General features: G+C 43.9%; 1 protein-coding gene across 7 annotated transcripts in view; it reads left to right on the top strand.

Annotated features, from left to right (window-relative positions):
* The window catches only part of RUBCNL (rubicon like autophagy enhancer), a 42,662-nt gene that overhangs the window by 5,485 nt on the left and 21,428 nt on the right, over positions 1-15,749 (top strand). For 5 of the 7 annotated variants that reach the window (XM_055542068.1, XM_055542066.1, XM_055542065.1 and 2 more), the window contains exon 2: positions 12,399-13,025. In XM_055542068.1, coding sequence (XP_055398043.1) covers positions 12,491-13,025 — 535 coding nt within the window. In that variant the 5' untranslated portion in view covers positions 12,399-12,490. Of the gene's footprint in view, positions 1-8,377; positions 9,737-12,398; positions 13,026-15,749 lie in introns of those variants that run through there. The other 2 variants (XM_055542070.1, XM_055542067.1) reach the window with 2 other exon arrangements.

Below are 15,749 nucleotides of genomic sequence, written 5' to 3'. Positions count from 1 at the left end.
TGCGGTGCGTAGGTTCTCGTTGTGGTGGCTTCTTTTGCTGCCGGAGCATGGGCTCTAGGGCTCACGGGCTTTCGTAGTTGTGGCTCTTGGGCTCAATAGTTGCGGCTCATGGGCCTACCTAGTTGCTTCGGGGCTTGTGGCATCTTTTCAGATCAGGGGTCGAACCTGTGTCTGCAGCATTGGCAGGTGGATTCTATACCACTGAGCCACCAGGGAAGCCCTGCTGTGTGGTCTTTACTTCCTTTTTCTGATCCTCACTTTTCTCATGCACAAAACCGTGCTAATAATCCTATTTTGCTGCTGCTGCTGCTAAGTCGCTTCAGTCATGTCCAACTCTGTGCGACCCCATAGACGGCAGCCCACCAGCCTCCCCCATCCCTGGGATTCTCCAGGCAAGAACACTGGAGTGGGTTGCCATTTCCTTCTCCAATGCAGGAAAGTGAAAAGTGAAAGTGAAGTCGCTCAGTCATGTCCGACTCTTCACGACCCCATGGACTGCAGCCCACCAGGCTCCTCCGTCCATGGGATTTTCCAGGCAAGAGTACTGGAGTGGGGTGCCATTGCCTTCTCCGATCCTATGTTGAGTGAATGCTTTATTTCTCACTGGAACGTGGAGTGTGAACTGGAAAGAAATGCTTCTCAGAGTGTAAAGGGAAGTTTCAGAGTCCTGTTTTTGTCAGCTGTAACACATGACTGGCAGATGGCAAATAAATAAAACCTGGAGGGAACTACACACGGGGTGATTTGCCCAGCAATTATGTCTGAAAATTGTTTTTTAAAAAGTCTTTAGTTTCTTCTCTTAGATCCTTAGCATTACCGTCATTAAAAGAGATAAACGCAAATTAGACCTCATACGTTTTCTGGCAGGGAACATTGAATGGCACCCAGGGCCAACTCATGCTTTTCTGTGGTTGATTTCAGGTGATGAAAATTGGAGTGGAGGGTTTTATTTTTTTTATCCTTATATTCTTCTACATTCTTTTATTCCAACAAGCTATAGTGGGTCAGAGAACAACCAAGTCCTGAAAATATATGTAAGTTATTCCTGTGTTCTCTCCTTGTTTGGAAATTGAGGATGGCCACTTTAAATCTGGTAGGTGAGGAAACTTGAACTTCTGAATATACTTACTTTTAAGGGCATTTTTTTTTTAAGTTTGCTTTTTTTTTTTTTTTATGTGGACCATTTTTAAAGTCTTTATGGAATTTGTTACAATATTGTTTCTGTTTTATGTTTTGTTTTTTTGGCCTGGAGGCATGTGAGATTTTAGCTCCCCAACCTGGGATGAACCCACATCTCCTGCATTGGAAGATGAAGTCTTAACCGCTGGGCAACCAGGGAAGTCCCAAGGGTACTTTAAACAATATGGTTCAATTGTCAAATCATTTGAACTGTCTATGACCTATATATAATCTTTTTCTGGGGCTGGGGTTCTCACTGTTAATTTAGACTCTGGTCTGTATGGAGATTTGGGCTGGGGGAGGTCACCGTGTCAGTGTTACCGATGTTACCTGGTTCCCAGCAGCTACTCCATGCTTAGTGACTGATGATCTTCTGGAGAGATGGTTAAATCCGTGAGATATAAAGGTCTTCCCTTCACCCCTGTGCTGTTGTGGATAAGAGCGTAGACAGGGAGCAAGACTAGCCTGGGTAGGAAACTGGCTCCATTGACTAACTGTGCCTCAGTTTCTCTTCTGTAAAATAAAGATGGTGTGGTCATATCTACCTCTTAGGTTGTTAGGAGGATTGAGTGTGTGTGTATGTGTTTAGAAAGCTTAGAACCGTGTCAGGCATATAGTAAACGCCCTCCAAGAGTTAGCAATGAATGACTGCTGATGGGTAAGCAATCAGAGGCTAAGTGCTATGGAACACAGTAGGTCAGTAAATGGGGAGAGTGTACACTTGTAGGGATGCAGCTTTTAAAAGGGTGATGGGGAATGTCTCAATCCAAAGGTAAACTTGAATAAGATCAGGACGGGGGTGGGAAGAGGAGGGTAGAAGGGTGTAGGGTGCAGAGGGGTATAGAGGCATAGGTTGCAGAGGTGATAGGTGAGGAGGACAGAGAGGTAACTTGGGGACACAGAAGGACATAGCACATGTTGAAGGTTGTTTGTTTGTTTTTAACCTGGGAATTGTCTTATGGAAAATTTCAAACAATAAGTAGAGAGAACAGTCCACGTGCCCTCCTCCCATCTTTAACAGTGATCAGTGTGGCCCATCATGTTTCATCCATATCCCTCCCTGGACCTTCCCGCTGTATTATTTTAAAGCACATCCAAGAAATTCTATCAATTCTAAGTCCTTCTGTATATGTTTCTGAAAGATAGGCACGTAACTGAACATGACCATGATACCTAACTGCTCTGACTTTGTCGTCCCATCCATAAACTGGGACCAGTAGAAGCTCTCCTGCAGTGCTGGTGTAGAGAAGGGTGGACACCTGGAACCCTCAGTGCAGACAAGCAGTGCCCGGAACTCAGCCATCTCACCCATGGTGGTGGTGTCGTTACCGGCCCTTGGGGGTTTTTCCTGCGTAGCTCAGTCGTGGCATTCTCACTTCTTGCTCTCTCCCTTCTCCATACTTACTTTCGGCACATTTATTCCTGCTCCCTTTGTCTAGTCTCTATTTCCCCTTTTAACTTTCAGTTCCACCGTTCTCAGCCCGACTCTCAGCTCATGCTCCTTTGATGCCCGTGGTCCACAGAATAACAGCATCTCTAGTCTTTCTAGACCTTTTGGAAGGGAGATGGCCTTGGCGCATTTCATTTTTTCAACAGCATTATTGAGATGCAGATAGAATTGACATCACATAAATTCACCCATTGGAAGTGTACAATCCAGTGGTTTTCCTATCTTCACAGATACGTGACAGCATTACCATAGTTGATTTGAAAACATTTAGAACCTCAGAAAGATATTTTTACCTGTTGCCCCTATCTTCCCATCCCCCAAAGGAACTGCTAATGTACTTTCTGTCTCTATGGGTTTGCCTATTCTGGACAATTTCATTCATTCATAAAGAAATAAATATCTTTTGTCAATGAGTTCTTTCACTTAGTAGGATGCTTTCAGGGCTCAGTCATATTGTAGCATGTATTAGTACTTCCCTTCTTACTATGGCTGAACGATGTTACACTGTATGGCTGTCTGTCTGTCCAGTTGCTCTGTTGTGTTCAACTCTTTGCAACCCCATGAACTACAGCATGCCAGGCTTCCTTTTCCTTCACCATCTCCTGGTGTTTGATCAAACTCACTTCATTGAGTTGGTGATGCCATCCAACCATCTCACCCTCTGTCGTCCCCCTTCTCCTCCTGCCCTCAATCTTTCCCAGCATCAGGGTCTTTTCCAATGAATTGGCTCTTCACATCAGGTGGCCAGAGTAGCATCCTTTATTTATTGATCCATAGACACTTGGGTTGTTTCTACTTTTTAACTCTTCTGAACAATGCTGCCACTAACACTCATGTGTGTATAGAAATAACAAATCACTGTGTTGTGTAACAGGAACTATTACAGTATAGGAGGTCAACAATACTCCAAAAACAAATTTTAAAAGAGGAGATCAGACGTTTGGTTGCCAGTGATGACAGTGGGGAGGGGGCGGGGAGGGACAACTGGATAAAAGCTGTCGAAGGTACAGACTTCCAGCTCTAAGATAAATAAGTACTGGCGTTGCAATGTACAACAGGATGATGTAACTAACACTGCTGTGTGTTATGCGTGAACGTTGTCAACAGTGAATCCTGAGCGTTCTTGTCACAAGGAAAAATATTTCTCTTTCTTTACTTTTGTGACTTTATGAGAGGACGGATGTTCACTAAACTTACTGTGATAATGGCTTCATGATGTATGTAAATGAAATCATTATGCTGTACCCTTAAACTGAAATATATCTCAATTGAAGAATATTTACATGGGAGTTTTTATGTTAACATATACTTTTGTTTCTCTGGGACATGTAGCCAGGAGTGGGATTGCTTGCTCATGTAACTGTGCATTGAACCTTTTGAAGAACTCTCAAACTGTTGTCTAATATGGCTCCCCACTTTATTGAACTGGCCAAAAAGTTCATCTGGATTTTTCCAACCCAACATTTGGCCCAAACGTGGGAATCTAGCCATCTTTCAAGTACAGGTACCTAGCCTTACTTTGGGTAAACTTTTATATTAATATTCTTCTAAGTCTTATTTACTTATCTAATTATATTCATGTATAAATCTTTTTTGTTATTGACTTTTGTATATAAGATTTTGAGTAAAGCATTACTTGAGCAGTGGTCCCTAAAGGGGAAGTTATGTACCTTTAGGGTACAAGATGATTCATTGGAAAGCAAGAACAAAATGCTATGCTCTTGGATCTGTTTCAATAATGCTTTATAGTTACACAATGTATCAGAATATCTATGCATATGTAAGATTTATAAGTAAATAGTCTTATATTGGAGATGTAAATGCAAGGACTTTTTTTCAAATAGGAAGTCATAAAATTCTGGGGACAACTGTTCTAAAGGCATGGGATCAAATATATGCAGCTGTGTGGTTCTTAATCCCTTGCTTGTGACACATCTGATGGGGAAATTCTTAAAATTACTTTGCTAAGGAAATTGAAAATATCCTGCTAATTTCAGCCCACGTGGAACACGTAAATACCAGGGGAAGGAGCTTTGCATCAGGTGTAGGACTTTTATTTTTGTTCTGCTGATTGCTAATAGACTTTGGGCGAGTCCCTTGATGGGCTGCATTTCAGTTCCCAGACTGGCCTAAGAACACCTGAAATATCATAAATTTTCACTGTGCAGAATGAGAGCGTTAAGTGTGACATATGCAGTGACCACAGCGGAAGTCGGTCATTTGTGCGTCTTGGGCAACCCTGAAGCCTTCTTAGGCAAATATCTGGGGTTCCTGGACCTCTGCCCTGGCTGGGTCTTCCCCTTCCCACCCCACCCTGCTTTCTGTCCTTCCTCTGTGTTCTTCTGACAAATGACCTTCACGAGTAAGGGTCACTGCCAAGGTTAAGCTACCCAGAGAGGAGTCAGGTGATGCCAGCAGCCACCTCTGCAGGCTGGTACTGCTTGTTCCCTGCGCTGTTCTCTTGAGAGCACAGTGTGCAGCACATGCGCAGGGAAGCTGCAGCTGTCTGCAAACTGCAGTTGACTCCGATTCCCGGCCCCTGACATGGAAGCCACAAAGTCTCCTTAGTGGGCATCTTGATGATTTCTGGGTGAGCTGTGATCGCTGGAGTCTGCAGATGTCCTGGGGGGGGTATGAGCCTTTGTTTAAAGTCAAAACACGAAGGGAAGTGGATACAGAGAGATGGGAAGAGGTTATGGGGAACTGTCTTAACCGAAGGGCTCACGTGCCGCGGCTCAAGATCATTTCAGCTTCTGGTTGCTTCTGTCTCTTACTGGGTATGCTCACTAAGACACCACAAAGCTGCAAAGAATGAATGTGACCTTTCACACTCAGCTCCTGTGTGCAATTTCTCTTCTCTAACATCCTCTGTTCTAAGGAAATTGTTGGCAGCCGTTTTAGGTCGTGATCTCCAGTTTCTTCTGCAGGGTGATGCCTGTTCTTGGATTCCTTTCTTAGGCAACAGAAATAGCCAATATAACCATGCTTAGGTACTATTGGTGAGTTTGTTCATTCTTTTATTCATACACTCAATGTATTTGTTGGGCATCTATCTATTATGTGCCCCTGTTCTAGATACCAAGGGCAGAGCAGTGATCAAAATAAAAGTCACATCGCTGATTCACTTCATTGTACAGCAGAAACTAACCCAGCATTGTAAATCAATGCTTCTCCAATTAAAACAAAAACCCCAAAAACCTGGGGACTTCCCTAGGCTAAGACTGCATTCCCAATGCAAGGGGCCCGGGTTTAATCTCTGGTCAGGGAACCAGGTCCTACACTCCCCAACAAAGGTCAAAGATCCTACGTGCTGCAACTAAAACCCGGTGCAACCAAATAAATAAATAAAAACTTCCCTCAAAGATTTTACATTCTAGTGGGTGTTAGTCATTGAGGTTAAACAAAATGATGATTAGTGGTGAGGAGTAAGGAGGAAAAAAATAGAGTTGCCAAGGGGGAGAGGAGCTATTAGGGAGGGGCAGTTGCCATTATTTATAGGGTAACCAGGGAGGCCGATCTGAGAAGATAACATTTAAGCTGAGCCTTTACTCTGATGCTCCCAGCGATGTATTCAGGCACTAGTTAATGCTGAGGCAGAGAAAACCCCAAATCCTAAACCTGACGTACTTTGCCTATTCATCGAGTATCTTTAAGATGGTTAGGGGTATTGGCTGCTAAAGGTGTTTATCTACCATCAAAATGCTGGCTGCTTGGGCCTCCCTGGTGGCTCAGATGGTAAAGAATCTGCTTGCAATGCAGAAGACCTGGGTTCGATACTGGGTTGGGAAGATCCCCTCTTGAAGGGAATGGCAACGCACTTCACATTCTTGCCTGGAGAATCCCATGGTCAGAGGAACCTGGTGGGCTACAGTCCATGGGATCAGAGAGAGTCGGACACAACTGAGCGACTAATACTGTGATCTACTGGGCTTTTGTGAGGCCACTCTAGAGGTCATGGTGGCTCACAATGAGTCCTCTTCCCCTTTTGCAAAGGTTGCATCTTTGGAGTGGATGTTGTACCCCAGCAGTGGCCCTGGTGATGCAGTCATTCTCAGTGGGACCACTGAGTCCAGTGCACAGGGACCTTCCAGAATGACTTAGGGTGGGTGGGGGAAGTCCTGGAGTCTCCCCTTTGTCTAGGGCCTTTGCTGCTGCCCATGTGTTGGGAAGTCCTGGAATCTCTCCTTTGTCTAGGGCCTTTGCTGCTGCCCATGTGTTAACTAGTAATCTGGCCTGTGTTTACTCTCAAAAGGAAAATCCCAGTAGCAATGACAGTAAGCTTTGCAACTAAATTTCTCTTCCTTTAATATGTGGTTGGAGATTGATTTTTATCTTCGAACATAAGCATCTCTGATCCAAAGGAGCTCATTTATGACAGTGGGAAGGACTTTGAGAAGATGCCAATCATTCCTTAGATTCAGATGATCTACTGCCAGTCAGTACCTGAGAGGTATCAATGTATGTGCTTAGTCCCTGTCCCCCCTCTGCTACTGGAAGGCAGGAAGCTTATCTTAGTCACCACTGTTACCCCCGTGCCACCAAAACAAAAACAATGCCAGTCATGTAGTATATGCTCAATAAATATCTGTTTAGTTGAATTACAGTTTGTACCCAGTGTGGCAATAAGCAACATAACCAGCAACAATTTCTTGATAGCTCACGAATCATCTGTTGCCCCAAAGATCAAGAGATGGAGATAATATCTTCTCACCAGGAACTGGACTTTGTTTCCAATCATTGCTGTACCCTCTGTGTCCATGTGCGTCTCAGGGAAGCTCCCGCTTCTTAATGAGTGTTCAGCCTGGCTTGCCATCCTTTCTCTGCCACTACCCAGCTGAGACCTTACATATAGCTTGAATTTCTGTGGTTCTATTCCCGCTCTAAAAAGTTCTTATTTTATAACCTGGCACAGCCAAGATCTGTGGGCTCTTTGTGTGAAACATGAACATTTTTCTAGAAGGAAGTAGAACAAGCACCTGCTTCTGAAAATTACTTTTTATAAGAAAGTCTGTTTTTGCTCAGTGCAGTTGTTTCCATATCTGAAAGGCTCATAAATAACATCATTCTCTTTGAATTATTAACTTTAATCTGTTTATAAAAACACAGGGATCACACTATTACTTACCATATGATTTCTCAGCTGTAATCGTCTCTCACACAGAAAACTAAATATGATGTGTAGAAATGTGAGAATAAAACATGACTTACATAGCTTCATTCTTTTGGAAATAGTAAGATTATCACAGGCCATGGGCTCAGAACTAAAATTAGAAGTAGTACAAGAAAAGATATAATAAAAGAAAATCAACAAAAAGCAATGTGAAGATGTTCATTGCTGTATATTTTATTATAGTAAAAAACTGAAGATAAATTTTCATTAATAGGAATATGACTAAGAAATTGATACATTTACACCCTAAAAGTGGTAAGATAGTTAAAAAAAAGAGTATGTACCCTCAAGACATATTATTGAGAGAAAAAGAAAGTATATTTAGCATATGTCTCATGTGATCACGTGTATATAAAAAAGAAAACATGACAAATCTTCTGATCTGACATATGTATGTTAATTCATAGAAGATCTGGAAGGAATAAAATGGTTGACAGTATTATTTCTGGGAAAGAATTGGGGTTGGTGGGGCTTGGTGTGATGAGAAGGCCTCACTTTTTACTCTAGACTTCTATGTTTGGGGCATTTTATAAAACCATAGTCCTGGGTGGGCTTTTTTTTGTGTGTGTAATTATAACACTTGAAATTACTGGAGAGGAAAAGATGTGTGGCAGAGAGAAATTGGGGCACAGGTGGGATTTGAGCTCTGGAGAAGGAAGATGAAACACTTCAGATAGTGACAGCTGGCAGTTTATCACCAAATCCTGTGATATTTTGTGACTGGTGATCTGGAGCTTGTGTTCTCGGGATGGCACATATGTATACATTCAGTTCAGTCCAGTCGCTCAGTCATGTCCGACTTTTTGCAACTCCATGGACTGCAGGACGCCAGGCCTCCCTGTCCATCACCAACTCCCGGAGTTTACGCAAACTCATGTCCATTGAGTTGGTGTACACACACACACGCACACGCGTACACACACACACACACACACACACATATATATATGTCTGTCTGTTATGCAAACTCATGTCCATTGAGTCGGTGTACACACACACACACACACACACACACACATATATATGTCTGTCTGTCTGTCTGTCTCCTGCATCAGTCTTCCTTGGTAGCTCAGTGGTAAAGAATCTGTCTGCCAATGTAGGAGACGTGAGTTTGATTCCTGGTCTGGAAAGATGTCCTGGAGAAGGAAATGGTGAGCCATTCCAGTATTCTTGCCTGGGAAAAGCTATGGACAGAGGAGCCTGGTGGATTACAGTCCATGGGGTCACAAAGAGTCGGACACAACTTAGTGACTAAACAACATTGTCTCCTGCATCACTCCAAAAGCTGTGACCTAGAATGGAAGACCCCCGAATCAAGAAAACCCAAAGATTTTTAGAACGATTTTCACATTGCCTTTTTGGGTCTATTTGTAAGCATTGGGTGAGAAAACTTTCGTATCTTTCCAGGGACTCACTTTCATCTCTGATGAGAGGGCCTGCCATGATACTAGAGCAGTTGCATCAATCACAGAAGTCTTTTCTCTAGCCTGTAACTCTGTTTTCATTTTGGTGGTTCACTCAGTCTGCAGCTCTTACTGAGGCCCCACTGGCCACTCTGAGACAAGGCCCTGCTTTCCTGGAGCTTCTCGTCGGGGCTGGAGGGGTAGACGAGGATGACAGTAAGCAGCAGGAAGTGACAGCTGCGCTGGAGATTAAGCAACGTGGTGTGAGTGGTGTGATAAGGTGTGACCGGGGCACCGTGTGGTGGTTAGGAAAGACTTCTTTGAGGAAGTCATTCATAAACCCAGGAGTGCATAAGACAGGAAGGTGTCAGATGTGTGGTCATTTGAGGGGAGAGCGGTCCACACAGAGGGACTAGAACAGAAGCTGAACAAGAGCTTGTGGGAGTCCAGAGCTTGCTTCATAGCTGGGACTGACAGAGGGTGGCAGGCCAGAGAAGTCTGCAGGACAGGGTCGTGTCGTGCGTGGGGAACAAGGTAAGGATTTTGAATTTTATTCGGGATTTAATGGGAAGCTATGATGGGGGTGGGAGTTGTCAACTTTAAAAAATATATGTGAGAGTTACAAGTTTTATTTTATATAATTTTATTTATATTAATATGATTTATAACTATATAATTGATGTAATTTATAATTATATAATTTTTTATATATATATATTTTTAGCTGTGCTGGGTCTTTGTCGCTGCACAGGCTTTTCTCTGATTGCAGCTCATGGGCTCAGTAGTTGAGCTCCTGGGCTGTAGAGCACTGTCTCAGTGGTTGTGTGGCACACAGGCTTAGTTGCTCCGCAGCAGGTGGGATCTTCCCAGTCCAGAGATCGAACTTGTGTCTCCTGCATTGGCAGGCGGATTCTTTACTACTGAGCCACCAGGGAAGCCTGTGAGTTCAGTTTTATTTGAGGTGAAATGAGGGGTCTCGCCCGGGAGACAGCACCTCAGATAGCTCTGAGAAACTGCTCCAAAGAGGTGGGGGAAGGTCAGTATACGTGTGATTTTAGTGATGCGAGAGTATATGCAATCAAGCACATATTTTCCCAAAAGTTTTCTGCTAGTCTCATGACACTCTCTGCTAGTCACAAGTAGTCATCACCATGAAGGACTTTAGGGCTTTTCTAGATATGAGGAGATATACAAGGTGGCTCATAAAATCAGTTCCTGAAAACATCTAACTATCTGGAGACCTATCCTGCCAGTCCTGCTCGTCCCCGGAGCACAGTGTGCCTCATTTCTGCTCACCACCCTGAACCCCTTCAGGGGGTGTTGAAAATCAGTAGCTTCAGCGTTTCATTTAATCCTTGTAGAGGTAGACGGCAAGTGCCAGTTTGTAGTTGACAGGGTCAGATAGGGGATTGATTTAGATTTATAAAAGATACCTCTGAATAACTTGATTATAAGCAGGTGAGAGAAGAATCAGGGAGACCATTGGAAAAATGGTGACTTAGACTAGGTGGTAGCTATAGATGTAAGCTCATTGTTGTTGGGCTCAGTCACATCTGACTCTCTGTGACTCCATGGACTGTAACCTGCCAGGATCCTCTGTCCTTGGGATTTCTTAGACAAGAATACCAGAGTGGGTTGCCATTTCCTCCTCCAGGGATCTTCCCCACCCAGAGACTGAACCTAAGTCTCCTGCGTCTCCTGCATCAGCAGGCAGATTCTTGACCTCTGAGCTACCAGGGAAGTTCAGGAATAAGCTTGCTGGTGGGTTAAAGAAGGAGAGCTCTGGAAGATAGGGTCATGATGACTCCTAGATTTGAGACTTCAGCAAGTGGGGGGGGGGTATGTTTCCTGAGATGGGGAAAACCAGGAAGGAGCAGATTGGGGCAGGGGAGTGGTGTGCAGAAATCAGAGTGTCTTTGGATATACCAGGTGTGATGCCCCTAGACAAATATCGAATAAGCAGTAGGATACACTCGTCTGGAGTTCAGGGGAGATCAGGGGAGGTCAGGAACACAGATCTATGTGGGAGTCACCTGTATACATAAAGATGATGTTTCAAGCCCTGGAACTTTATGAGGACCAGAGCCTCGGCTCATTGAAGTATACCCATGGACTTCACCCTTCATTTAGGCTCAGTGTCCAAGCAGACACCTTCATTGCTAAACCTTCCCCTTGCCAATCTCACAGTGACTGTTGAAGGCTGAGCTTTACAATGTGAGGGACAGTGGGAGAGTGTTAGGAAGACACACGTGCTGGGCTGTAATTAGTGACAAGAGTGCTTCTCATCTGTGTCGCTCTCAACATTGTAATCATTGCCTAATTTACTAATGCTAAAAATAGAGCTAAAAAGCAAGTGGACCGTTTTAAAAGACAGCATCTAGATCACAGTGTGTTCTTTAGATATTGTAAGCAAATCATGAATTTTTATTGCTTTTATAATCTAAGTAAGTTTCATAAGCTCGTGTAAAGTTGCACAAAACCAAGTTTTTAGCGCTCTTGGTTGTTCTCGGTTACACATGCCGTTGGTCCACTTTGTTGAAATACGACCACAAACTGAATAAAAAGAAGAAACATACATATACTACCATATGTAAAATAGCTAGCTAGTGGGAACCTACTGTTAAGCAGGCAGCTCAGGTCAGTGCTCTGTGATGACCCAGAAGGGTGGGGTGGGGGTTGGGAGGAATATCCAAGAGGGAGGGGATATAGGTATACTTAGAGCTGATTCACTTCTTTTGTACAGCAGATACTAACACACCATTGTAAAGCAATTATACCCCAATAATAATAATTTAAAAACCTACAAAAACATGTCTTTACTCCTAGGCAGCATTCCCATTTTGGGTTTGACATTTAATTTTGAAATCATGCATGGGATGTTTTACATTTTGCTGTTGTTTTAGTTTTTTATCAGTATATCCTTATATGGCTTTATCCTTGTATGAAAAGAATTATTTTTATGCTTTGAAACCCCTTTCCTATCTCAGTGTCATATCCCTTACATTTGCTGCTAGTTTTATGGCCAACTTATTTATTTATATTTTACTTGTAAATCTAAGTGGAGTTTACTGTGTTCTTTAGGGAAAAGTCCAGACTCTGTTGAAACATGAAGTTTCTTTGCTTTCTCATAAGAATGTGGAGTTAAAAAAATATGATTGAGCCCTTGTTTATGGTAAATGTTTCTCACTCATTGCAGATAAGCTCTCCAGCCCTCCAACTCGCCATGTGGTGAGTTCAAGGTCCGGTCCAACAGCACAAGGGAATTCACACTAGCCCTGAGCCCTGAAGATGGTGTCACAGTCTTCGGGCCGGCAGGACTCACCTGTGGACCCCTGGGAAGGGGTCAGCGATGACCCAGGCAACACCGATGGCTTGCCCAGCCTCCGGGACACTGAGCACCCCTCCTGCCCATCAGACATCAGGTTCACAAGGCACAGAGCTGCCTGGATTAACCCCCCGTGTGCGCAGCAACAGCTGCAGGATGCGTCCCCCCAGGTGCCCGCAGTGGGGAACAGAGAGAGCAACACTGCGTCCAACACCAAATCTCCCTTGGGCACGTCACCCTTGTCTCTTGGGGACTCCGTGGTGGAGGCATCACTGCCGAAGGGCACCACAGACTCTGTGGGCAGCTCCTCTGCCCGGGGCACAGCTGGCAATGGCAGTGACTCCTCTGTTACCTTGAAGGAAGAGCGGGCAGGGCTCCCAAGACACTGTCCTCACACGTCTCTGATCACGAGCTCCAAGACTGTGTCCGGTCCCCCATGTCCTGAGGATGGCAGGGCTTTTTTCAAGCCTTCCCAGCTGACAGCTTCTGCTGATACAGGTAACTCTAGCTTGGACTTCCACCCTTCCTGTCTGATCTCACACCTGCTCTTGCTTGGGGCTGAGGCTGAGTGTTCCTCGTGAGGAAAAGGCTACCGGTTTTCCAGGATGCTCACCAGCCAGGGCACCAGCTCAGTTCATATCGTCTTTAGCCCAGCCACTGGGAGGGTCACAACTGATGGAGTCAAGAATTGCCTTTCTCCTGAGACTGCAGGAGAACTTAGTCAATAATCAGTGTCAGCTGTTGTCTTAGAGCATGGGTATGGGCCCTGTGGGAGAGCACCAGAAATGCTCTGCGTTTAGCGTGATGGTGGAAGGTGGTCCCCACAGAGCGAGCCCCGGTTCACACCAGTGCTCATGTGGGAGAGGAACACGCCTCACCTGTTAGATTTACCTGGACAGGGTGGGACTAGAAAAATAGTAAGGTTTAAAAACAGGAACCACAATTCCTCCAAACTGGACAAAACTTTTTTCCAATTAGAACCAGGTCTCTTGTTGCTCTAAGGTCAGGCACATATTCCTAAAATGCCAAAACTCTGAAACCCAAGTAATCCATGCCAGATGCCACTTGAGTCAATAAATTAAGCTATTCTTGTTATTATGATTTGTGGCATGGTTAGTTAATTTTAAATATTAATTATACTATATTCACACTTTGCATTAATTTGTATTTTTGTTGGAATCCTAGTTCAAATAGTCAAGGAAGTTTATTTCAAAGCAATTTAAAAGCTGTCTCTCTGTGTGTGTTTGTGTGTGTGTACACTCACGTATATTTATTTCTCATTAGCGGAAACCAGTCCTCTCCCTTTTCTAAGATATGAGGTTTATTTGTTCTACTGAAACTTTTGAAAACTCAAAGATGGTGACAATCTTTAACATACAATTTAAGAATAAGCAGATTCTGGGCAATCTTTTCAATGAGCTAACTTTGAGATAAGAACCAAGTTTGAGCAGTATGGCACAGTCTGATGCCGTGCGTGCTCAGTAGCTCAGTCTGATTGCAGGCCTTTTTTCTCCCTTTCACTCGCCTGCCTGGATAGTTCTCAGGGAAAAAGTGACTTGCAAATTTAGTGGTTGAAAACTGAGAAATTAGTCTCCTACTTGATTGTCTCACGGGAGGGTGAGGAGAAGAGAGAAAATTGAAAGTCCTCTTTCCCACAGACCACCACCATGACAAGTTATAAAGAGAAGATGATCTTTAGGGCCTAGTGTACCCCTGCTCCAAATAACTTTTTGTGTTCCTGTGCAAGAAGTTGTTCTGCAGTTTAAAATTATCCTTTCTGGGACTTCCCTGGTGGTTCAGTGGTTACAACTTCACTTTCCAGTACAGAGGGAGCAGGTTAAATCTCTGCTCAAGAAGCTAAGATCCCACATGCCTCTCAGCTTAAAAACAAAACAAAACATAAAACAGAAGCAGTATTGTAACAAATTCAATAAAGGCTTTAAAAAAAAATGGTCCACATCAAAGGATATCGATCTGTAAAGAAAAGTAAATAAAATTATCCTTTGCCCCAGAAAGAAAACAAACACACCAGCCCCTTTTGTCCAAAGACAGTGACCCTAGCAATCTCTCTAAGGACCTTTAAAAAACCACTCCATTTTTTTGGCCATCTGTCTTAAACCTGGCGAGGGGATTCGTTCCCCGGGCTTAAGGAAAAGAAGTCCCAAGTGACCTGGTCCTTTCTTTCTTTGGTGTAGGGGCAGCAATGGGCAGAACAGGCATTTGCCATTATGAGGCATTTTCCTGGATCTGCTGCATCTCAAATGGCAGTAGCGGGGATTTTCCTTTCTTAGATTATATGGGAGGGAAACACAGCTGAGCCTGTCTGCATTTCCTGAGGCTGTAAGAAACAGTTCCTTTTGTTGGCATAGCATCTACAGTTTACCGTGCTTCTACATTCCTTAGCTCCTTCAGTTTCCTAATAAAATGATTATCCTAATTCCTAGGACGAGGACATTTTACTGTAGAGGCACGGCTGGTGTGTGGAGAGCTGGAACTGGAAGCCACTGCTTGACTTTTCTCTGCATTTCCCCCTCTATCCTCAGAGTCCCCAAACCAGGACCTGTAACCAAATGCCACCAGACTTCTGATTTTACAGATAAAGCTGTGTTTGTTTTGTTTATAGCTGCTTTCTCAGGGCAATGGCAGAACCAAGTAATAATTGCAGCAGGTGCTGTGTGGCCCTCAGGTCCTACATTTATTACATAGTCCTTTTCAGAAAAAGTTTGCCCACCCCAGATGGCTTCTGAAGCTAAGAGGACCAAAGTCTTCAATGGAACACTGGAGTTCTTGAACACGAAGCAAGGAAGGGGTTATGTTACTGAGTCCAAACCCACTCTGCTCATCACACGACAGGTCAATTAACTGAGAGATGAGGTGTTGCGGCAAGGACTATGACTTTATTCAGAAAGCCGGCTGACCCAGAAGATGGTATACTAATGTCTCAAAATAACCATCTTTTGAGGGTCTGGATGCCAGGTTCTTTTATAGAACAGAGATGGGGGAAGTGAGGATGTAAAGTAAAAAAAGACCATTAATCTTACAAATATCTCCTGGAATGGCCAGCCTCCAGGAAGGAATGTGTTAATTTCTTCCTTCCTATAGCCATCCACTGGTGGACAGGGTCCTAAACAAAAGGCATTTTGGTTTAACATTCAGGCAGAGCGGTCAGGGTTCCCTGAGGCAGGCCATTATGTATGGACAGTATCCTTTTAGTCAACCAAA

The sequence above is a fragment of the Bubalus kerabau genome, chromosome 12 (genome assembly GCF_029407905.1).
Source record: "Bubalus kerabau isolate K-KA32 ecotype Philippines breed swamp buffalo chromosome 12, PCC_UOA_SB_1v2, whole genome shotgun sequence".
NCBI lineage: Eukaryota > Metazoa > Chordata > Mammalia > Artiodactyla > Bovidae > Bubalus > Bubalus kerabau.
Note: the sequence above shows the minus strand (reverse complement) of the source record. Positions and strands in the feature narration are given on the sequence as shown.